Below are 24,988 nucleotides of genomic sequence, written 5' to 3'. Positions count from 1 at the left end.
TTTGGTGCCACAGAAAGTGGGACATGATGATTTTTTATTGTTTGAACACATGTGGCCAAATCAACGTAGCGCCGAATAGGCAATTGCATTTCTTGCTTTTAGGCATAGCCCTCAGGGAACAAGGCCTCAGCATTTTTCATGGGATCTGAAAGAGACAGTTGCCATGTACCATATTAACCATATGGCAGTCACAAAGGATTGGTTTAAAGCTCATTAATGCAATATATATATATGGAGAAAGCTTTACTGGATTGCCTAATTCATGTTAGTCAAGACAAATACTTACCAATATTATTCATGGACTGGGATTCACAAATAGCAAATACAGGAATCTAGAACAATTGACTTGTTCTATGAATGGCATTCTTATCACTAATGAAATTTGAATTTGCAGTTAACTCCTGGAAGGCAGAAAATCTTACAAGGATTTGGAAGCAAGGGGGAGAACGTTCAAGCTGAGGGCAGTCTCATGACTGGTTTTTTCCATTCCTTCCATGTGTATGATGTGCAGGGTAAATGAGTTGCTAATTGCTGTAAATAGGGATTCATTGCCATAAGCACATCTGTCAGTTGATCAACACAAGGGCAATGTGGGAACATGCACATCTGGCGGAAACTACCACTGGTAGTATTTTAGAACCTTATTAACCCTTCTTTGTTGAAGCAGTTCCTAGAATGAATATACAGATCTTGACTCATGAAAAGGAGAACTCATAAATATGAGAAGCAGGTTCGCCCAAAAATACATTATATGATCACGTAGTTGTGCATCTAGAAAAAGTTTACAATGCATTTGCATGCACGCACAAAGAAACACAGTCTCTTTATACACACAGGCAAGGAACATACAGAGACGTACAGTTCCTCTCACACTCATACAGAAAGCTCTCCCTCCATCTGACCCTTCTGCAGCTGCTACAGCTATGGATATTGCTGGGCTTCTAATTTTGCATTACACATGGACGCACAGAGAGGAAGCAATGGAAAACTAGGTGGGTGTAAGAAATCTGACTTGTCTCCCTCGCACAGCAAAAGTGCCCAAATCAGCCAGAGAAGTCTGTATGCTTTTATCTAACCAAAGAAGAATTCTGATTATGTACTTCATTTGCCAGTTAATATTCCTATAATGTCTATCAAAACCTAACTGTTCATGCCATTTATTTACAAAAAGTTCAGCTGTAACCTGAAGCTTCAAGTGAGACCACCATGGAAAAACAGACATCTGAAACTGCCCCTTCCCTTTTGCTGAAAAAAGTAACTACCTAGAGGTAAACCTTCCTTCTTTTTTTTAATAGTTGGGAAATAATTTACTGCACCAAGGATTTAGCCTCACAATGGTAATATTGTGGTCAAAGAAGTTAAAAGATCCCACAGCATTTTGTAGATCTGAATGCTGAAGGTGGGCTATATAGGATTTTTCTCCTGATGACAATATACCCATAAACACCCTCCATCCCTTCCTTAATCTATCCCTCTCTTCCTTGCTAATTTCTTTCCATTCATGATAATAAGGGGGGGGATCCTCCTGTTTTAGAGATTTATGCTCATCATAATCAATGTCTTGCAAAATTGGTGCAAAAATAAAAATCACCCCAGCACTTGTGTTGTCTTCCAATTCTTTCTGGGAAATGAGAAGGCAGGGCGGGGCTTAACAAAGCTTTCTGTGGTCAATTGTGTTATCGAGGCACTTGGCACTACCAGCTGATTCTGACCTACTATTAATCTCTCAGGAAAATAAAACACTCCTTTGTAGTTAAAAGTCTAACCAGTTACTACTGTGCATTTTCTCTCAGTAAAAGCAGCTTTCACACAAAAATGCACATAGTGAAAGCCTTGAATAGAATCAGACGGTGATAACTAGTTGTTTGAGTGTTGCTCAAAGCAAATCAATCAGTTTAAGCAATATTTCTCCTAAGTGACATAAATGCAACACATATTATCAGGCTTGTGCCTCTAAGCTCAGTCCAGAAAAATGACATGCTACAAGCTTGTGACAGTATCTCCAATACCGAGAATATGTAAAAGTGCACCACTGTTTTGGCAGTGGTTTCAAAACTACAATAAGCAAACATCAAAACAAAATGGCATTTTGAAATATTACTTTGGGATTGTGGTTCTTTTATACCAAAGGAACACACAGAAAGATAGTGTAAGAACACAATTAACCAGTCTGGCAAATTCAATTGGGCAAATGCATCAAGATTATTTCAGTCTTTTTAGGGGGTGAAACTAAATTCTTGCAAATTTCTCCAGCAAGCGATCTTAAAAATATGTGTGAGGAATTCAAAACTGCTATTATTTTTGTGATTGGACAACATTTAGGTTGATGATCTACCTTTGATTATAAAGCATATAAGCTGCTTTCAGAAAACCAAATAATTTTATCTTCTGAAAATGCCAGGTAATGCTAAATACATACATACATACATACATACATACATACATACAAACAAACAACTGTGAGTACTTGGCAATAATTTTTAATTATTTCTATGCCATTTTACACACATTTTTCTTACGAAGCAAAACTAAATTATACTAATTTAACCAAAATATATTTTGAATTCCCAAGTCATGTTATAAAATTTTAGCACCCCTCATCTTTGGAATTAGAAAGTTGAAAAATCCAACCTACCTCCAGGCATAAAAAAGAAAAGAAAAGGAGAATAGTTTAGCAGTTTCTAAATTAGTATTTATTAATTACACAAAAGCAAGATTAGGGTACATTGAAACAGTGCCTTTGGGTTTTTCCTTTTACTTCTTTAAAATAAATCCAGCGTTAGACGCTCCATCGTCATATTTGGAACAGTAGCTCAATGTCTTTTAATGGGGGGAAATGCAATTTAGGATGAGGGTGAAGACAGATGAAATGTTTTCAGCATGGTGGAAGTGGTTTGAACACATAATTGCTCCATTTGCTTTCAGGGCAGTGAAATGGGCATTCAAACCACATCCATTTCTGTCTTCACCCTTACGAAGCTCCTAAGAACACTTACATCCGTTCTGGTCTGTCATCTTTGGTCCGATAGGGTCATCTTTGTTTTGCTTAAAGGAAGTATTTTGAGTGCTGTCCAAGGTTATATGTTCAAATGTATCCATGGAATCCCCACCCCCACCCCCGTAGCCACTATTCCAATCTTGGAGAGAATATTGAACTTTCCAAGGTATGTGGTGGAAGTGGTGCTGAAACATTTCAGATGAATAAATTACCTGTTGTGTGGTGGGGGTGGAATTAGATGAACAATTTTGCAACTAAATGTTGTATATACATTGGGAAGATGTCCCTGGAAATGACTTATGAATCCTATGCATGTTTAGTTGGAAATATATTTCACTGTTTCCAACAGGCTTAACTTCCAGGCTGTGGGTAAGATTACAGCATCAGCATATGGTGAAAGTGCTGGAAAGGAGACAAAAGGCTGTATCATATGCTGCATGAGCAGCGTTTTGCAGGAGCAATGGGATGACTGCCCCCTCCTCTCTTCCCCCCTGCATAAACCCCAAATCCTCCAACCATCCGGAACTGGTTTTAAGGATGTGCAGAGCACTGTTCAGTCTTCCTTTGATGGAAGTTGCTGATATGGCCCACATAACTCTTAAATAGTTTTGTAGAAAATGGAATTTCAGGGAACTCTGCTTTTATTGCACTTTGGTGGGGGGGAAATGATATACAAGTTTTAAGATGGAATGAATGAAGGTAAACTGCAAGATAAAATGTAAAGAACAGCACGCGCACACACACAACTCTGATATGAATTCCCATAGATGGAAATGTTATAAAATTATGATTAAAATTTTGGCAGCAGCAACTCAGGTATGATTGTTTTTTTACTTAAGGGCAGGCATGATGCCTCCTGCACTTTCCACCACTGCTCCAACTCAAGCCAGGTACATTTCAGGTTATCAAGTTTCACAACAGGAATTTGGAAGAAAAAGGCCTAGCAATCTTTGCCAAATGCAATGTCTCTATTGAGTGACTCACTCTGTTGCCCAGATTTTTCCTAATTTGGGTACAACAGTTGGTACCTGAAATAGACCTGATTAGAATGTAGATACTTAAGGCCCAGGATGAGTAATAAATCCAAAATAGCCATCTGAGCAGGACCAGCATGTGGGAGAGAACGAAAAAAGAAGAGGAGGGAAGTGTGCCAGCAAACCTGACAAATTAGTGAGTCGTGTAAAGCCTGCTGGGCCATCTTAAGGAGTGGCAGCAACAAACTAGGAAGTCTCTCTAAGCACGCACGTGCTCTGGCAAGTATGAGTGCATAAACATCTTTCCTGAGTTTCGTGTTCAGGAAGCGCATTGGGCTTCGTGACAAGTTACACCCAGAAACAGTGTTGGCTTATTTGAACACCTCTCATGGAAGTAGGGTCCTGAAAAAATCTGACTTCCTCTTCCCTTTTGTTAAGGGTGGGCTGTGGGAAGTGGTCTTGAGAGAGTAAAGGAGTAGGAACTGGGAGCCAGGAGAAAAGGGCAGTCAGGTTCTATGGTTAAACCAGAAGGAAGGACCAGAGATCACATCAAGCACCAGGATAATTCCACGTCCCTGGCATGTGCAACACTATTGCCAAAAAACACTTGTTGTGGTTGGGCCACATGGACAGAAGACGAGGAGTCAGTGTGGCGTGTCCTGTATTGGGAAGTTTTTAATGTTTGATGTTTTAGTATGTTCTGTGAGCTGCCCAGAGTGGCTGAGGGAATAAATAATAATATTATTATTATAACACCAGACCGCTCTGCAGTGGGACTAAACTGAGGTTCATGCTGCTTCTGCAGCAGGAAGGTGTGGGAATTAAAGGGGGTTTAAAGAGATCTGATGAGCACCCTCAGTCTTTGGAGGCCAGCTATGAAGAGTTTAGGGTCCTTAGCCTGGCTATGGAGCATCCTTTTGGATAACCTGCCCAAACTTGTGTGTCCCTGAGCAAGGTTAGGTCAGGTAGGTCTCTTTATCTACCTATCTGTGGGGAGTGGACAGGGAAATTTCTGGGACACAGAAGAAAGGCACAGAGTACCACATATGGCACCTGAATTCAAGTTCCCCCAAACTCTGCTTTAAATTATTTGTGTTAGTTCTAAAGCAGAGAAGGGGAACCTCCATACATTATTGGATTACAGCTATTCAGCTTATAAAAGAGCCCATGAAGTCACATTATACCAGTGTTTCCCAACCTTAGGCCTCCAGCTGTTTTTGAACTACAATTCACATCATCCCTGACCACTGGTCTTGCTAGCTAGGGATGATGGGAGTTGTAGTCCAAAAACAGCTGGAGGCCCAAGGTTGGGAAACACTGCATTATACAATGTACAATTGTTAAATAAATCAGTTTCTCAAAGTGAATGTAGCCCACTCTGTTGATGATAGCCGTCATAGAACTTCTGCAGAGAATCTGGAATTCGAGGAGTCACAATAGCTAAGGCTTGTTGGAAATGCCGTCCCATAATGCATTTTGCTTGTATATCTTCCTGAAGAGCAAGAAGCGCAGCTTCCCTACAAACCGCAGTTATCTGAAAAGGAAATATATGTATTTAAATAACAAGATTTATTGCTGGAACATTTTATCTGCTGAGGACTGGTGGCAGAGGACAGACGCAGAATGAAACAGAAGGCCACATTCATAATTTTCTTGAGTATCCATGGAAGCCTCTGCAAAAAATTGTTCCAAGCCTGGCAAAATCCACCAACAACACATTTACGTTCTCATGTTTGTTATTGCAGCATACACTGCCCTCTTATATAAATAAAATATGTATATGGCAGATGCTCAATTAAAAATACACCAACTGATGGCAAACAATTCAGTAAGCATTCCAGAAACGAGAGAAAGACTATCAAATCATTTGTGACTGCTTTCTTGTCTCATACTGTAACTTTAAAAAAAAAAGGTGGAGGGAAGGGGGAAGGAAAAGCATACAATTCAAAAAGAGAAGCAGGAAGGAAGGAAAAGTGTGGAAAAGAAGACTACTAATATCTTAAAGCCTGAGATGGGTTTTTAAGCTCCCTGGACTTCAGACAGCGGAAACAGCCTCATGTTAATGTCATTCTAAAGACACATTACTGTGGTGAAAAGCGCTTGAGGAATGAACAGGGGGACCACGATTTTCAGTGTAAGAGGGAAAACAGTGATTGATATTGACTGCACCCTTGTGTGTCTAAATGAAAGAGCCAGCTGAAATGCATTTGTCAGCCATTCAGTATATTTTCCTTGTTTGTTCACTTGCTGAAAAGACTTCCACCACCCATGCAGGACTAATGGCTGCCAAAGTCTTTTAGTAGCTTTTTAGGGGATTTAGCATGTGTTTAGCATGCCTTCAGAGAAGAAGAAGAAAAAGCATGGATTTGGACATCTTTGTCAAGTTACTACAATATTGCTGTTAGTTCTGATCAGTGCTCTGCTGTTCTGCATTTTAATGCTTTAGAGCACAGTGAAGACGTTAAAGCAAAAAAGAAAAAAGAATCACAACACATTGCCATCTCACAGGTTAAAGTCTATGTATGCAAGTTAACGGAGGGAGCACAGCCACAGGAACCCATGCTTATTAGCTCCTAAACTCAGAAAACACCCCACAAAGCCTGATAATTTCTCAAGTAACACATTGAGTACCTTGATATGTTTTCCTTGTTTGCTCACTTGTTTTTTTGACACCAAAAGGCAAACCTTTCACAGAAAGTCTTATTCATGCCATTGCATTTACAACTCAAAATGAACATGAACATCAAAAATCAGAACTGTGTGTGAGCAATATATTCTTCTATTGGTCACATGAATTCAAACGTCACATGAAGAACACTCACGACCAGCTTTTCTGCTACGTACTTCATGTTTCCAGTGATTACGTCAGGAGTTGTCAACCTGGCCCCTACCGCCCACTAGTGGGCGTTTCAGCATTCTAGGTGGGAGGTAGGGGGTTCTATGGCACAAGCGAAATCCTCCTTCCATAGAGCACTGGTGGGCGGTAAGGAAATTCTACTATCAAGAAAGATGCATTAGTGGGCGGTAGGTATAAAAAGGTTGACTACCCCTGGATTACGTAAGCAGTGTTATAAGAAAAACTGATAATCAAAACTTTGGAACTCCCGGAAACTGAGAACAGGAGGTACACAGTGTTGCAACACTGCATCCAGTCTCAGAGCATCCGTAACGGGGTGATGGAGGTCTGTCCAGCAATCTAAGCAGGGGCATTTGAGTAACAATGACACATACATATCAAGCATTGAAGTATTTGGATTATTTCTGAGAGACTGATCCAGTGTGGCCTTCACTGGAGAAGATGCAAATGAGGCTAGGTAATAGATGAATCTCACATGTAGAGCAAGATGCTCAAGAGGGATAGAATGGGAACTAACTATGCCCTTGGAATAGAATCGAATCGAATCGAATCGAATCGAATCGAATCGAATAGAATAGAATAGAATAGAATAGAATAGAATAGAATAGAAATGCAGACAGCAGTGAAGAGAGGAGACATTTGTACTCCTATACACTCTATCATGCACACTAACCCAAAGTACTGTGGATGACATGCAGCAGCTCATGGCTTAGCACTTGCAGTGGTGGAGGCTCAGCACTGCAGAATGCAGGCAGAACATGCAGGCTCAAGCAAGACTTTTAACCTCTAAAATTCCCAGCCAGGTCATTCATGCAGTTCAGCAAGCCTACTTCCCACAGCTTGTTGCCCTGATAAAGAGGCGGTTGCGGCCAGCTAGCAGCAGCCATCCCATGTCAGGGTCAGCAGTGAGTGGTGTGTATACATGTGGGTGAGACGCAATGTCTGCCTGTCTGTCTCAAGACAGTCACATCCCACATGTCAGCATGCAGGCAGAGAGCAAAGGCGCTGCTTCCTGCATGTTCAATTTCTGAAGTGCTTACTATTTGCTCATCTACAGACTGTAGCTTGGATCACTAGTGATCCCTCAACATGCATTTTCAGCTCTCGATGTTGTGTATTACCTGACTATCTTTGACACAAGCTAAGCCTCAGCTGTAAAATGGGTAATTTTTTTCCTGGAATGTCTTCAAAATGCTTACGTCTCCAGTAATATTAAGTTTATGTATACAATGGTTGGTGACAGGAACTTTGCACACAATCATTAAATGTGCTTCTTAGATGAGCATCTTCTGTGAATTTTGCCCATTAAAAATGGGATGCCAACCCTAAGCAGCATATTGAGCCCTGCTGTTGGGCTCTATTCAGGTGCCAGAATGGTTTATTTCAAGAATCAGCAATCCTGTCTATTAGGATTCAGCCAGTCAACTATTTCGGAGAAGGGAAAACGCAACAGTGGTGATACTTGCTTTAAATGGCAAGATCTGATAATAAGAATATGTTATTAATGCCTATCTTATTCCTGGGCATGTTTTGCAATAACAATCTGTGTGTGCGCATGTGCGCACACACAGAACGAGAATAATTGACACTTGACATTTCAACAGGACTAACATGTCCCAGCAAAAATGCCACATGAACAGGGTGCATCACACATCCATGCAATAGTAGTATAGCCCTAGTTTATATATGTATCAGTGGGAAATTTGTCATTTATTTTAGTGAGGCTTAGAAGACACCCAAGATGTTTTGACCTCAAATTATTTTCTAAAGTTACTAATGAGTAAAAAAGAACACACAGAATAGAGACCAATAGTAATATTTAGAGAGGGGGTTCTAATTATGTCGATCATTTTCAGCTTCCTAGGTGAAAAATACTCTCAGGTATCAATTATTATACTCCTGAAGCCATGGACTGATAACCTAACAATTCATCTGCCAGGATGAATCAGATGAGATGAATAGCTGATTCAGCTTGCTTGAGTCAGGCCCATTGTGGTTTTAAGCACTAACTTTTTTCCAAAGGGCTGAAAGTCCTTTTCAGCTTCTTTGTATTTGAAGTGCTCCCAAAAAAACTTTAAAGAATATCGAGAGACGGGGCGGGCAGGGTGGTAGTGGGGAGAAATGAGCTTCTGTGTTTAAAGTCTTAGGTATTTTTTAAGAGTGGCTTGGTTAATGCATCCTCTGCCGGGAACACCTGTGAACTATTGAATTTAATTGGGCTGCAGCTGGTGCAGATTGTATGTGCAGCGACTGGCAGCCCGATAAGCCCGTCTCTTACATTGTGTTGCATTTTCCTTTCCCTTTCATTCAAGCTTGTCATCCCCCCCCCCCCCCCAGATGGTTACAACAGACCGTGTGAGAAAGGGATTAGGGACCTGGAGCAGATTGGCATCCTGTGGTGGTTTGTGAATAGTGCAAATTGTGGAGCTTTCCCGGATGACGACTACCTGCAAGAGTGCGGGCTAGCTTGCCGCACACACACTCCTAAGCACGTCTAAAAGTAGGATTAGAGAGTGGGAACATCAGCTTTCCCACTCAGCATGAAGGACCGTGAAAAGGCTTCAGAATTAGACCTTTCAAACAATGATGAAACCCCACGGGTCCAATCTGAAAAGGTACCCCCCAACTCAAGTCTTTTCTGTGACTGACTCTTACTAAATCAGTCGTATGCACCTGCTTACATCACAAATAAGCCCTCATCACAAATAAACCCCAAATCCGACCCTGAATAAAAAAAGTCAACATAAAGGAGAGGAAGTTTAAGGCTGCCATGGTTTCTCTGGACAAGGAATTAGGAGGTCAAAAATCATAATTTGTTACTTAAGATATCTCTCCTAGATCCAGCTAAGAAACTCCATATAACCATAGTTTTAAAAAGCCTGCTCTAGCTTCAGTCTTCTTTCATTCAATAATACTGAAACTCAAGCCAGATAAGACTGAAGCATTGCTAATCGGTGGTTCCCTAGACTGAATGGATATAAGGTGGCCTGCTCTTGATGGGGTTACACTCCCTCTGAAGAAACGGATATGAGACATGGGGATTCTTCTGGATTCATTGCTATTGCTTGAGGCTCAGGTGGCCTCAGTGGCATGGAGTGCCTTCCATCCACTTCAGCTGGTGGCCCAGCTGTGGCCCTATATGGACAGCAATACTTCTGTTGTCTGTGCTCTGGTAACTTCTAGGTTAGATTACTGCAACACGTTTTACATGGGGCTGTCTCTGAAGATGGTTTGGAAATTTCAGCTGCTGCAGAATTCAGTGGCTAGGTTGCTCACCTGGGCAAGATGCTTCGAGCATGTAACACCAATTCTTCCTCGACTACACTGGCTGCCAATTAATTTGCAGGCCCAATTCAAAGTGCTGGTTATGACCTATAAGGTCTTAAACAGCTGAGCACAGCAGCACTCCAAGGACCTTCTTGCTCCATATGAACCAACCCAGACCCTGCAATCATAATCCGGGCCCCTTCTTCATGTGTCTCCTCCATGAGAGGTCAGGAGCAAAGGGGAGGCCAATGAATAGCCGTATGTCAAAACTGAGCCCTTCTATTTGATCTTACTGAACGTATTAAATTATTAAGCCTAGAGGAAAACACACATATAGGATCTCAGAACTCCATACCAGCTTTGAAGAAATACTGAAATTCTCAACAAAATAGTAGTAATTTATGCCCTAGAGCCACAACTGAAGGCTAAGTGACTCTGGGAGAATATTGTCATATGAACTTAAGTTTACAGCTTTTGCAAATATCACATGTACTTTATAAAAATAAGATCCGTTTTGTGTCGATATGTATGCTTATCAAATATCCACATGATACTTGTTTATCTCTACTGATGCTTATCTAGTTGTCATGTGTTTGCACAGACCCAGTAAATGAGAGACAGATGAACTGTGTTCCCAGAATTAACACATGGACCATGCAATAAACAGAGGAGATTATTTGTGTTAGGCTTTTTATGGGGTTATGCCAAATCCTTGTACACTGCATAAAGGGTCTTTTAGAAAGATCATGCTCATTCTCAACCATTCTGATAAGAATTAACACCCACAGGGTATGTTCCTTTTCTTCTGCTTGTGATTTTTCAACTATACATGAAACCTTTCCAAGCAATATATTAAATGTAAATTCCAATTTAACATTTGTAACTACAAGCTCTAAATGCAGCTGCTTTCCAAAACATACTGATTTGATACAGATCCCATCATTCTGGCAAAGGCATGGCAGGACTGCACCTTTAACAAAAGAATTCTGTAACAAAAACAAGTTTGCACATGCTGGGATGGAATATTTTTAAACAACATGCCCTGCCAAGTGCTAGTTTCAGCTGTATTTGTGGAACATAACTGCATACATGCACTTCAGAATGAAACTAAGTTTCATTTCTGGAACCTATCTTCGTAATAATTACCTCTACAAATTAATCCACATATTCACTTTAATACCCTTGTGTTATCTCTAGTACAGGCACATTTATATACCTGGATATATAAGCTATTGTGTGTACTGTATGTAGTGGGGTATCACTTTCAAGACTTGGCAAATCATAGGGTCATATTTCTCAGCACTCAAAGGACCTCACTGGGAAATACTTGTCAGCTGTGGTCAGCACAGTTCAAGAAGATGATGACTGATAGAGTCAAAGGTAAGCTGAAAAGATGACAGACTAGAAGGCAAACCGTATTTTGAAACAATGCAGGAACCAAGTATGGTTAAGCCTATGGTCAAGAAGATTAAGTGGTGACACTTTAAATAAAAAAGAAAGCAAAAGTTAAAGAATTGAAGTGTCCAGACAATGGAAGAATAGATTTATGTTCTCATAAATTCTTATTCTTAAAATAAGGTAATCAATGCAATAAGTTGCTTAAGGAAGCTATACACTTTCTCAGCCCAAACTCAGAAGTCCTATCACAGATCTCCCACATCTTCTAATTTGGCCATAACTCTTATTTCCATTGTTTCAATGTGTCAGAAATTAGAGCTAATTTTTAGAGATAACATTTCCCTAAATACCAGGTTGTACACATACTATATTGATGGTATTCAGATTTTGGTGAAAGTTTGTGGCCAGAATAGGGACAGAGAAGTGTCTCCAATTTCCAACTTGCTGGAAATGTTGGGTGGTTATAGTGCATGTGTCTTTTTCCAAGGAATTCATAAAAGAGTTGCCAGCTGCAGGCAACCATCCAAAACACTTTCTGGAAAGTTGAAGAGCAGGAAGATTGCAAAGCTCTAAAATCATCACTGCCAGAATAGATAATGTTCCCTTTAAGCGATGAAAGTGGCTGATTTTCTGCATTGGGTTATGAGCAGAAAAATGTGTTTTGGCCACAAGTTTGTATGCCATGATGAGAAGCACAACACCTCCCCCCCAAAAAAATGTGGAATAACAAATACAAGTCCAACTCCAACCCCCGACACCATCACTCTAAAGGCAGGAAAGAGATAGCTAAAAGATGGATGGCAACGTCAGTTTTTCTTCAGGGTGTAAATCAGTGGAAATAAATGTTTTCTGCTATTATGGGACTTAACAATTGTGTGTGTGTCTTCTTTGCACAGATCTAAGCAATTAAAGAATTCTTATAATATAGCTATTAAAAGAATGAAGACGTATGGAAGGAGGGGGCTGAACTACTAGATTGGCATGTGGATTCTAAAAAACTGATGCATCCATGCATGGCTTTGTCAAGAACAAACTCTGTTTATCTTTGTTTTTCAGTCCCCTACCTTGTCCAACATACACAAGTCAGACAGGCATAATACCAGTACATTTCCAAGACTGTATGACGTTTGTGTTATTTTTGTGCTAAAGAGATTTGACAACATATTTGAAAGGATCAAGGCGATCAAGCTTCAGAGTTTCTGTTGGCTTCCTTCACACAACAGTTCTATATTTACTCAGATAGGAATGTTAAAGATAGGTACATAAAACCAATGGCTTATCTGTATTGTGGATTTTATGAGCAAGGCAGTGCTATGATTCTCCAAATATGAAGTGTAGCCCAGACCATTAGGACTTCCATGATTTTGAGTTCACATGGCCTTCCCTATGAAGCATGAGTCTCATAAGCTCCATCCTTCTCATTAAGCTAGATTCTGTACTTGGAAAAAGTGTAGTCATCAGACAATTCTTTGCACAGCTGCATTTCTTGTACTGTGGTTGCCTTGCAGCATCCATCTCCCAAGCTAGAACCTGGAAGAAGTAAGGGAAAAATAGGAGGATTGGAGAGAAAGTGAGGGTTCCAGTTTTTTGTGCCTATCCTAATAGGTAGGATTAACAGGGAAGGGTTCTGGGTGTTTGCTCTTTTCCCACAACCATTTCTACAACCCTACCTAAAACCATACAGGGAAGTGTACAGCTACCCAGGGAGGTAACATAGAGGCAACTCCTTGGAGGTGTAAGGAGATTACCGGTAATTACTGGATTCCTTCCCCCTTAGCTTTACTCACCACAGAAGAACTGTAGAGGAGTTGTCGATGATTATAATAATGCTATTATTGCATGGTTATGAATGTGGAGTTTATTGTATTGTCTTATTTAACTCAATTTTTTTTATTGTGATTCATAAACCACTTAGGTTTCTGTTGAAATATGAAGCGGTTAAGTAAGTTAACTAACTTAAGAATAAAGAGAAGAAGTGACAGCAACAACTATCCAGTTTCATGAAGATGCACTTAAAAATGTCTGGCTTGAAACTAGTATAGGGCTCTTGTGAAAATATCGAAGAAGATAAGCAAATGACACCGAGAAAGGCAGAGCAGATAGGGGAGAGAACATGACCAACTGAAGGGAAGTTCAACAACATTAGCATTTAGAAGCTTTTAAGTGTAAACATAAAGATAACTCAGATTTGCAGTCACCAGATTCACACACAGGAATAATTAGAACTTCAAAATGCTAAAATGCTCTGCTAACAAACATGATGCATTGGTATCCATTGCTGGTTTCCTCCAAAGATTTAATGTACTGTATAACATTCTGGATTATTCAAAAAAAAACCTCCTGAAACTAGCATTTTCCAGTTCAGACCATTATAGAGGAAGAAAGCAGGGGGATCTTTCACCCTAAAACATATACAATATTAAAATTTCATTGCCAAACATATATGTGATGTGCTTTCCACAGTTAATTTTTAATTTCCTGACTATACCGCATGTGAAATTTTCAAATACTTTTGGCACTCATTTCATGACATATGTGCACCTTATTGCAGAAAAGCAAAGTCAGCCCAATATGGAAGCCTCCAGACTAACTGAACAATCCCTGTGACTGTAAATGTTTCAAACTGAGTTTCAGGAAACGACAAAACGTTACAATCCAAAAAGGATTACAAATGCAGTATAATGGTTGCCACACTGTTCCCAAAATCGGCTCCACAATAAGAGAAGGCAGGTGTTTTAGCCAGCTTACATACGAAACTGATGATTTTCTGTTCGTGTTTATAAAAGCCACAATTCATAACTGACAGAAGGCTGTAAAACTTGGCACCTTCCCTCCTACAAAAGATTTTCCCCATGTATTCAAATTATTTTGCTTTACTTTAAGTCACCCTAATTATGCCAGCATCTTCAGCTGATGATTGTATTATTCCTGAAACAGTCCCTAAACAAATGAGAGCTTTGACTTCCATTGTTAAAAGTCCTGCTTCCAATTTTTGGAGTAGGAAATTAAATAACTTACAAATGAAATACTGGCCTTAGGACCAAACATTTGAACATTGCCCTGTCCTTTCCAGAGCAAGGAGGAAGCGGCTGCTGAAGAAGGGACAAGCCAAGAGAAATAATGTTTAACCTCAGCCCCATGTGAAAGTGATTTGAGATAATCGAAGGAGTCTGCAAATATGCTAAAAATGGGACCACATACTAACAGAAGAGCTTTACCAGGAAGTGAGAAATGCACTGGACCCTTATCTTCACGAGAGCTATGCGAGGAAAGTGCTGCTATGGCAGGAGTAGCAGTGAAGAAATCTCTTTTTAATTTAAAACTACAAGATCGTGATGACCTGTCAAGTCCTTTTCCTGTGTCAAGGCTTGGTATACAAAGCAACATGGATTTCAATTACAGGAATGAAGGCTGCATTCCTAAGCACACAGAAAAGCATAAGAGGAACCTGCTGTATCAGGCCAGTGTACCAGATAGTACAGCATCCTGTTCTCACAGGAACCAACCAGATGCCTGTGAGACATTCTCAAGACAGACCCAAGCACAAAAGTACTCTCCCCTCCCGTGGTTTCCAGCAACCGGTACAGTCATACCTTGGGTTGCGAACGTGATCCGTGTGGGAGGCACGTTCACAACCCACAGTGCCGCGCCTGTGCACGTGTGTGATGTGATTTGGTGCTTCTGTGCATGACGTCATTTTGTGCTTCTGAACATGCGCGAGCACCAAAACCCGGAAGTAACCCGTTCCGGTACTTCCGGGTTTGGCGCGGTCTGTAACCCAAAAACGCACAACCTGCAGCGTTCGCAACCTGAGGTATGAGTGTATTCAGAAGCATTATCTGACTGACTGTGAAGGCAGAGCACAGCCAATTTGGCTAGTAGCCACTGAGAACCTTACCCTGCATGAATCTGTCTAATCCTCTTTGAAGCTATCCAAGTTGGTGGCCATTGCTGCCTCCTGAAAGAGTGAGTTCCATAGTGTAACTATGCATCGTATGAAGAAGTGCTTTCTATTATGTCTGGTATCTTTCAACATTCAACTTCATTGGATTTCCATAAGTCCTACCGCTCTCTATCAATTCTATCCATGCCATTACAAACTTCTATCATGTCACCTCTTACTCACCTTTTCTCTAAACTAAAATGCAACCCATTAAGTTCCATAGGACTTGTTTCTGAGTAAACACACACAAGGTTACACTGTAAGCTTATTTTTTTAAACATTAGATTAATTTCCATTGTTGAAGAAGTTTGCAAGTTACACAGGATGTTTTTAATACTCACGTTTTACAGGTGAATGCCACAGAGGCTGATATTCAAATAACACAACTTCAGTCACTATATATTATATATATTACTTATTTATTTGACTGAACATAGAAACATAGAATCACAGAACTGCAGAGTTGGAAGGGAAACTCAACACGCGGTCCAATTTGAAACCATACTGGCCCCTGCTTAGCTTTGCAAATGTGCTAGCCGTTTTATTGCTGCACCACCGCTTAGTCATCAAAAGCTCAGTTTGGAAATTAAAATTACTGATAAAATCAGATGCAAGAAACAAGTTAGTCTAGTAGCCACTTTTTAGTCTAGTAGCCACTTTACATTTTTTAAATGTAAATAAATTCAGCAGTTTTAAAAATATGAATTATAAAGCACATGCCAAATTTTCATGACTAGGTAAGACTTGCTTAAACAAAAAAGTTCTTAGCAGGTGCCAAAAGCAGTACAGCAAAGGTGGCTGCATAGTATCAATGGACAGAAAGTTTCACAGAGTAGGTACTGCCACACTGAAGGAAGTGTAGAACAAACGTAATATTGTCACTTATACATACTTGCTATTGTAACCAAATTGGGAATCAGATTCCCTTGCTGATCTATCCCACCAGAGATCTATATACTACCAGTAGTAAAGGACAAAGTGGTGGGGCAGAGGCTTCCCACAATGACCAAACAGATGGTTCTAGGAACCCCATAAGTAGCTTTCTGTCTTGCTTTAGCTCTCAGCGCCTGATATGCAGCAGCCCATTGGATCCAAACTTGTAGGTGCCAAATAACACAACAGATTTGGGAATCCTATTCTAGCTCTATTTTTTTTGCCACCTCCCATCAAAGGAAGAGACTATCCTTTTGTAATTTAATATTCGAATAATTTAACAGTTAATATTTTTCCATATGGTACAGAGGACAACTTAAAAACCAAACATATATAGTAGCCAAGAAAGAAACCATCTGGGCAGATAACAGACCTGAATTTTAATGTATTTTGGTCTATGATGGTATCAAGCATCCAGGTCTTACAGGGTGATAAACTATCCCCTCCACCCTGAATGTTTCCACCATAAATTCATTTACACTAATGCCTGTAGATAAGCTTGCCCAATGTTGTTTTAGTATTCAGTTAAGCAGCAAATAATTCAATTTTGTTTGTGGGAAACTATTTCCTAAGTACCTCCTGCTACACACTGTGCTAAGCAGTGGTTGTGTAAGAAATTAATTAAAGTGTTCCTGTTGCAAAACGTTCTGGAGGATGAACAAAAGCACAGTGAAATGCAAGTAAACAAAGGAGGGTAAAATATGCTTACCAAATGTTCAATTTTTTGGCTGGGCTATATACTAATTTTTGCATTAAAGGCTTCGATAATTAAAAACAAAACAGCAACAGCAGGAAGAGGAGGCAGTGCAACCAGCAGGGGATAGGCTATCCTCAATTCAAGACCTGGGTCAGGATCCTAATTGCTACTAGCCTGGGTTGGGTCCTATCCTCTCAACAACCAGGGCATCCTGGCTGGGGATTTTGACTTTTTGATTTAAGCATCTAACCATAAGGATGTATCATAAACTAGTTTTTAATAATTCCCTCTATTTGGTATGGGTTGCTGCTGTTCCAAGTGGGCAGGATAATCTAGTTTATGGAACAACTTGCACAGTTCTTTGGATGTGTACCCTAGGGAACTTAGCTTCACCAAACAGGCTTCCCATGTGGAACCTAGACTGTGTAGTAATGGAGACATCAAGCTGTTCACGCTTTTAATTAAATTGAACCCATTGTTATATTTTCTCAGAATATTTATTTTCTCAGAAAAATAATGTACACACACACATGGTTCATCTGGAAGCTGTATCATTTTTCTGGTTTCATAAACACAGGATGACAAGTTTGTACTCATTAGTCAAAGTACTGGAGGACTACTGCTTTTGCATCTGGGCATTATGAAATTCTTTGTTTACATGCTGTTGCTTTGTTTATAAGGTGTAGAAAGAGTACTGACTTATATCAGGGCATTGTAACATTCCCTCCATTACATTCTGTTAAACATTCTGTTTAACCATCTGGCATGGCAATTTAAAAGAACAAGGATTCCAGCATCCATTTCTTTACTACAGAATGTATGATCCACTGGCACAGTGGGATTCATTTCCAGATAAAGGATTACAGGCAAATTGCTTTCTTACAAACTTATCTAAACACTGTCTACTCCACAACATCTATACAATATTTGATGAGTAAATCTGTTGGCAACACTAGTGCAACATCACAAACCATTGTGATATGGTAGGGCTGCAGGCAGTGCCACTTTTGAAATCCATAGTAAAGTTGGGATTAGTACAGATTTCCAAACCAAAGGTGACATTCATATGCCATTTCATTTGCTACACTCCCTGCATGATGAAATTCTTACGTAACTTCCATCTACTTTAAAGCTCTTTGGGATCAGACAAAAGATCCATCTAGTCTAGCACCCTGTTCCCCACAATGGTCCACCAGAAGCTTCTAGGGACATGAAGGCAATCTCACTTTCCCATTGTTGACAACAGCAAGTGGTACTCAGAGAGGCCTTTGATTCTAGAGGTACTAATATTATTTATTTGATTTCTTACTTCCGTGTACCACAAGGTCCCAGGGTGAGTTGCAGCAATTTAAAATACAGTATTAAAATCAGTTTAAAACAAATACAGTCAAAGTAATAGAATGGGCCCTGAAAATATATGGTAGCATATAGCTATCATGACTTGTAGTCGCTGATAGGCTTATCTTCCATGAATTTGTCTAATCCTGTTTTAAAGCCATTTAAGCTAGTGGCCATTACTACATTTTATGGTCTCGGTGTCTGTAAATTTTACACTTTAGTTTTGTATTAAATTTGCATTAATTTTGTATTATACATACATGAACTAAGCACTCAATGGGTAAATTAGAATATGTTAATAAATCTCTCCCACTGCAATCAATGGTATGTATGCCCAATTTGGGTTGCCTCTTCTCCATAGTCTCTACTGTGCATAGGCATGAGTTGAAAATAGCAACATAAAGCAAGCTTTGTTGAAAAGCTCCCCACAACCACACCTAGGGAGGAACTACATATCTTGATGAAGTATGTTCCCAAACTTGTTTCCTGAGATAATGCAAATGGAGGAACATTTGTACAGAATAAGTGGTAGATGGGGAGCTTAACTTTATCCAAACACGCCAATTTCCCCCTACAAATGCCATCCAGAAGCCATTACCTCTGGTCTTGAAAACCAGCTGGGGAAATGGGCTTTTTTGAAGGAGTGGGAAGCTGAATGCGAAATTGGTGGGTACAGGAGAGTTAAGAGCACACACATGCTGTCAATTTTCCCATTACAAGACAAACAAACCCAGAGTTAGCAACCCCAATCCTTGTCTTGAAATGTGCTGTTCTACCTCTGCTTTATTTACCTACTTTGTGTATGGTAGTCATACCATATGCCATAACATAGCTTTATGCAAACAGTGTATGCAAACTCCGCTTTAAGTTGTTTGAACTTCATTGTTTATTTCCTTCTGCCCACTCTAACCCACCAAAAACAGACCACTAAAAAATTGTACATGGTTAATAATCTTTCATAACCTTCATATTTTTATCAAACTAATGAAGAAATATATGACTGTGTGAGCCTATGTTGAAGTGGTACTGGTGCCCTCTGATGTGTTAAAGCTTTTAGATGGATATACTATCTTAATACTTAACAGTGATGTGTATTGAGGGTTCACTTGGGATGGGAGGATGTTCTTTCCACTCACTTTATTCCATCATGCAACTCTTTGGAGATCTATGGGAATCTCCCTTCCACTTTCCTGTCTAGACTGTATGCTCCTTTACTTCTTCCGTAAGAGAAATAATGTTTGGAGCAGCCCATTTTGCAACCAACCACTTTCGCCCCAGTTCCTTGTTACTGGGTGTTTCATGATCCATGATTAAATTGGGATGATCTGCACAGGAATCTTGGGTGTATTCAGGGAGTGTGTTCCATTTTCACTTCTCATACATTTACATGACCCACCATGTCTGTATTGCACATTCCCTGATTTGCCCAATCAATACTACGTGCAAAACAGGATTCAACAAATATACCATTGTGAATACTAGGAATGCTTGCAGTAAGTACCAATCAACACCTGCCATTCTGGTTCAGAAATAAATGTATTTTTAAATGGCATTAGTACTGTAGTGCAAAGCATATTTTTGAAAGATTCCTATCAATTGCAATTTTGCAAGTCAATTCAGCAGATCAAGCATACAACTAGTTTCTCTAAAACGTTCCCTTTGCTATTTTGGAATGGGCCTTCTTGAAATCAATGGCACATGTAAGCACTATACCAAGGAGAAGTAGGGTGGAGAAATATAAATTGCATGAACCAAATATAAGTTGCATGAACCAAAAATGTTTCTTATTCTTTCTTATCTTGTTGCAGCAACATAAACAAAATAGTTCCAGTACGTTAGCTTGTCAGAAAACAACATGCTTCTTAAACCATACGGCTATTATGATGATGTTTGTAACATGTAGCCAAATCACACAATTGAACTTGAGCAATTGTCTACATTATATAGACTTCTGGCAACTAAAAATATTGTTCAGATGTTTTTGAGTCAGTTTACACTATACTTTAAATAATTGATTACATAGGTATGGTTTATTTTAAAGCATTATTCTTCATCATTTCAGAATCGCATCATCAGGTAAGCACACAAAAAGCTGCCATATAGATACTCTTGGCAAAATGCTGCCGCCATTCATACATTTCTGGCTCTTCTACAATCTCACATCTGAAGTTGTACATGGCCAGAATAAATATAAATGCTTCAGTTTTACCCATTCTACTGAAGTATTAAGAATTGAATTTAATGTACCTTAACCAGGTTATAGCTGTGACCACGCAGTTAAACAGATTGAATGAAATATTGAAGAGTTAACAGTCACTTATTAAATACCCAAAATGGGGTTTATTTTTACTTTCAATGATTTTACTGTTGTAGTTGCACTATATATGTGTAAGCCCCTCCTTAAAAAGGTTGCATAAAAGTATTTTAAATAAATAAGAAGCATATTTTTTATCTGTGTACACACTCCTTTGGGTTCAAATTGTGAACCTGGGTACTTTTCTCTCTCATTTAATGTTGTTATTCATACAGACAATGGGTGAGAAAAGCTCTAACATGATGAGAACAGCTGCCTGCTTTTGCAACAGGAGAGCCTCTTTTTCTCTTCCTCTTGGCACCCCCAAAATCTATCCTGGAAGCTGAGGGTCCCTTCTGTGCAAATTTTTGGGTCATGCAGGGGGCTGGAAGCAGGAGAAGAGAAACCGGAAATCTCATTGTGCATGCAGATTTCCGTTGTGCAAGCAGTCACAATTGGATGTTGCCCAATGTTATTAAATTCTTTTCTGGTTTGTTTTCTTAACAAACAGTGAAGTTATATGGGCAGTCACCTGCTTTAGGAAGTGTGCTTTGTGAGCCCAATGTATGAACTCATTCTGTACTGTACCGCAGAACAGGAGGAGCAGCAGCAGCAAAACAAAGATGAATGACTGCTACCAAACATCAAACTCAGAATGCAAGCCTGTCTGTTATCACAGCTCTAATATTAGTGTGTATATTTGCTTCTGCTGCCAAATGTTATCAGTGTTGTCCTGACATGCAGGGAACAACCTGTTCTACACGGATAATAACTGGGTAGGAAATGGCTCCAGTTTATCTTTGTGACACTCGTAAGGTAATTTTATCCACCGTGGATATCATAACGTAAATGATGATCATTTGAAAACACTTGGGATACTTGGGTTTCTGACAAAACTAAAGCCCTATCTTCAATCAGAAATGAGCAGGAGGATGTGGTGGTAGATCTCAAAATGCCTTGGGTTATCAAAATATTTGAGGTATGAGACATGCACACCTGTTCTGTTTTGTATATAAGTCTCTCAGAGCTGAGGGCTCAGGCATAATATTGAAAAAGACAAAGTGGAGAAGATCTACGGCTTTCAAATTAACTCAGAATTGTCAGTCAACAGTCTGAACTTGATTTTTTAAAAACCAATGCCTAAAACCACGTAAGTAATTGGGTTAAAACTGGGAAATCAATAAAAATAACTGGCAAAAAAGAAAGGAAGAAAAGGGGGCAGGGCGTAATGGGCTGTAAAAGGTGTAGCGGGCATATGCATGCTCCGCCAATGCGTGTGGAGGTCAGGAATGTAACCTGGTACAAAATGGCAGTTGTCTGTACCACATAATACTACTTTTAATTACTGATATTTATTTTATGGGATAAAATGAGTAAAGAAATTAAGGCAATTTTTTCAAGTGCATTACAATTAAGCATATCCTTTCAGACAAGAGGGAAAGCAGTACTGGCTCTAGAAAGGCTTCAGTGTGGAAGCCCTATTGAAATGAATGAAATCTGGCAGAGCTGCTCTTGGTGGATGGTGGCCAATATGCACAACCAGAATGCCTTCACAGTGGATTAATCAGCGATAAAAGCTGTGGTTCCGCACACCTTCACCATTTCCTAACGCTAAATATCTTCATATCATGACTTTAAAAGCTCTGCAGACATGTTACATTTGGCTACAGCCTCCGTACATGCAGGAACAGCCAAGTCCAGTCAGGAAGTTTCTTAACTTGAAACGCTCAATTAATTACTGCAATATATACAGCAGAGATTTATGGCTTATCAGGGAAGAAGTTCAAAACATAACATCTTTTGTGACAACCAGATCTTCATTTTTTTCAGAAAATAATTATATTCTAGAAAGAGTTTATCTGAATGAGGCAGATGACTGATTAAAAGGCAGGCCTTAGAGGATGAACAGATTATAAAAGGCAGTATTAAAAATGAAAGCCCACCTCTCTCAACGAACCATCTAAACTACCTGGCGTAGTTTATCACATATCAGAGGACCTCAGGGTAGTTTCCCCACATACTCATTTAATCCCTACAACAACCCTGTGAGGTAGGTTAGGCTGAGAGGCAGTGACTAGCCCAAGGCCACCCAGTGAGCTTAATGGCTAAGTGAGGATTTGAGACTTGGTCTCTCAAGTCTTAGTTCAGCACTCTATTACACTGCACTGGCTCTTATAATCTCATCCTTTAGAAGAGAGGTTAGTGCACTGGTGTTTCAATGTGTGTGTTTGACTGCACTTTACAGCTTGCCTGTCAACAAATAGTGCCAAAGCAAATTACAAAAAACGTCACAATTAAAACAGGTACAATTAACATTATAATAATAAAATAAAACCACAAAACAGCCCATAACTGTATGGCTTGATCACATGGCTTATTGTTTGATCTTGTTGAACTTTATTGCTTGAATAACATTAAATGATCTGTTTATTTTAATGAAGAGCCATAAATAAATACCTATGTGGCTTTCAGCTGACAGTGTCAACACATCTGTGAAAGGTAGAAGTATGAGAGCCCAGAATATGTAGAAGTTACTATCTTATACAAATATACATGTTTCTTTATATGCAGCACTTGGCCCTTATGACAGGGAATTTCATTCAAACTAATAATCCATGTTTTTTTAAGCAAGCCAATACATATTTTTAGCTTTGACTATACAATGAGGCTGAGACCCCCAAAGTCCCACTGATTTTATTATCCTTGTTTATTATTTGTACATTAGTAAAGGTAAAGGTAAAGGTACCCCTGCCTGTGCGGGCCAGTCATGTCCGACTCTAGGGTTGTGCGCTCATCTCACTTAAGAGGCCGGGAGCCAGCGCTGTCCGGAGACACTTCCGGGTCACGTGGCCAGCGTGACGAAGCTGCTCTGGCGAGCCAGCACCAGCGCAGCACACGGAAACGCCGTTTACCTTCCCCCTATAAAGCGGTACCTATTTATCTACTTGCACTTAGGGGTGCTTTCGAACTGCTAGGTGGGCAGGAGCTGGGACCGAAAGACGGGAGCTCACCCCGCCATGGGGATTCAAACCGCCGACCATACGATCAGCAAGTCCTAGGCACTGAGGTTTTACCCACAGCGCCACCCGCGTCCCAATTTGTACATTAGACTACCTCTAATGAGGAAACCCAAGAGAACCGTTTGGTAATTTGGATGCAGAACAAAGCAACCTGATTTCTGATAAAGGGTGTGTGTGTTTGTGGGGGGGGGGAAGAGTAATGTAAACTGCTTAGAGCACATTACTAGAGCTTCCTTATAAGCATTTTTTTAAAAATTAAGAATATGTCTTTTAGCCTATCACTGAAAAGCTTGGGATACCTTCTTTACAACTCCCAACAGCAAGTGCTTGACCAAGTGAATAACATACAAATAATGGTGCCTGTAGTCTATAACATGGAATAGTCCAAGACCAAGCAGTTTCCCAGAAACAACACTAAGTCTTCGTTTTTGTGTGGGCTTTTGGTTATTGGTTTTAAAGTCAATATAGCACATATGTGGGACGCAGGTGGCGCTGTGGGTTAAAGCCTCAGCGCCTAGGACTTGCCAATCGAAAGGTCGGCGGTTCGAATCCCTGTGGCGGGGTGCGCTCCCGCTGCTCGGTCCCAGCGCCTGCCAACCTAGCAGTTCGAAAGCACCTCCGGGTGCAAGTAGATAAATAGGGACCGCTTACCAGCGGGAAGGTAAACGGCGTTTCCGTGTGCGGCTCTGGCTCGCCAGATGCAGCTTTGTCACGCTGGCCACGTGACCCGGAAGTGTCTCCGGACAGCGCTGGCCCCTGGCCTCTTAAGTGAGATGGGCGCACAACCCCAGAGTCTGTCAAGACTGGCCCGTTCGGGCAGGGGTACCTTTACCTTTTTAGCACATATGTATGCTCTTGCTTGCTATCAAGCATATACTCTGCAAAGCTTGTACTTCCAGCACTATAAAGAGCGGCAAGTTTTTATTATTATTTGGGTTACCTAATCTAGCATAACCATGATTTATAATCAGGTCCTTGTACCTAAAAAATCCCTGACAGAGACTAACTACTTAAGAATTTATAGCAGACCCTCTTCAAACTACAATACACACCCAGCGCTTTGGGGGAGGGGATGGACAGACTGATTAACTAGGCCAAACTGGTACCTAGAAACAATCTATTGTAGGACCAAATTAGAAGGCAAAATGATAGACTACTGTTGTTACTTACAATTTCTAGCTGAAGCCACTCAAACATATCATCAATGATCTATCTATAGCACATCCTGAAAAATGATACTTCCCTTTCACAGGCCTTGAGTGGTAGCACC

General features: G+C 40.1%; 1 protein-coding gene across 2 annotated transcripts in view; it reads right to left on the bottom strand.

Moving 5' to 3' along the window:
* Positions 1–2,670: 2,670 nt before the first annotated feature.
* AFG2A (AFG2 AAA ATPase homolog A) overlaps positions 2,671–24,988 on the bottom strand; it is a 178,897-nt gene continuing 156,579 nt past the window's right edge. For both annotated transcript variants that reach the window (XM_079990510.1, XM_079990509.1), the window contains exon 16: positions 2,671–5,506. In XM_079990510.1, the coding sequence (XP_079846636.1) occupies positions 5,330–5,506 (177 nt within the window). In that variant the 3' untranslated portion in view covers positions 2,671–5,329. The remainder of the gene's footprint in view (positions 5,507–24,988) is intronic.

Source organism: Podarcis cretensis (assembly GCF_951804945.1).
Source record: "Podarcis cretensis genome assembly, chromosome: 9".
NCBI lineage: Eukaryota > Metazoa > Chordata > Lepidosauria > Squamata > Lacertidae > Podarcis > Podarcis cretensis.
Note: the sequence above shows the minus strand (reverse complement) of the source record. Positions and strands in the feature narration are given on the sequence as shown.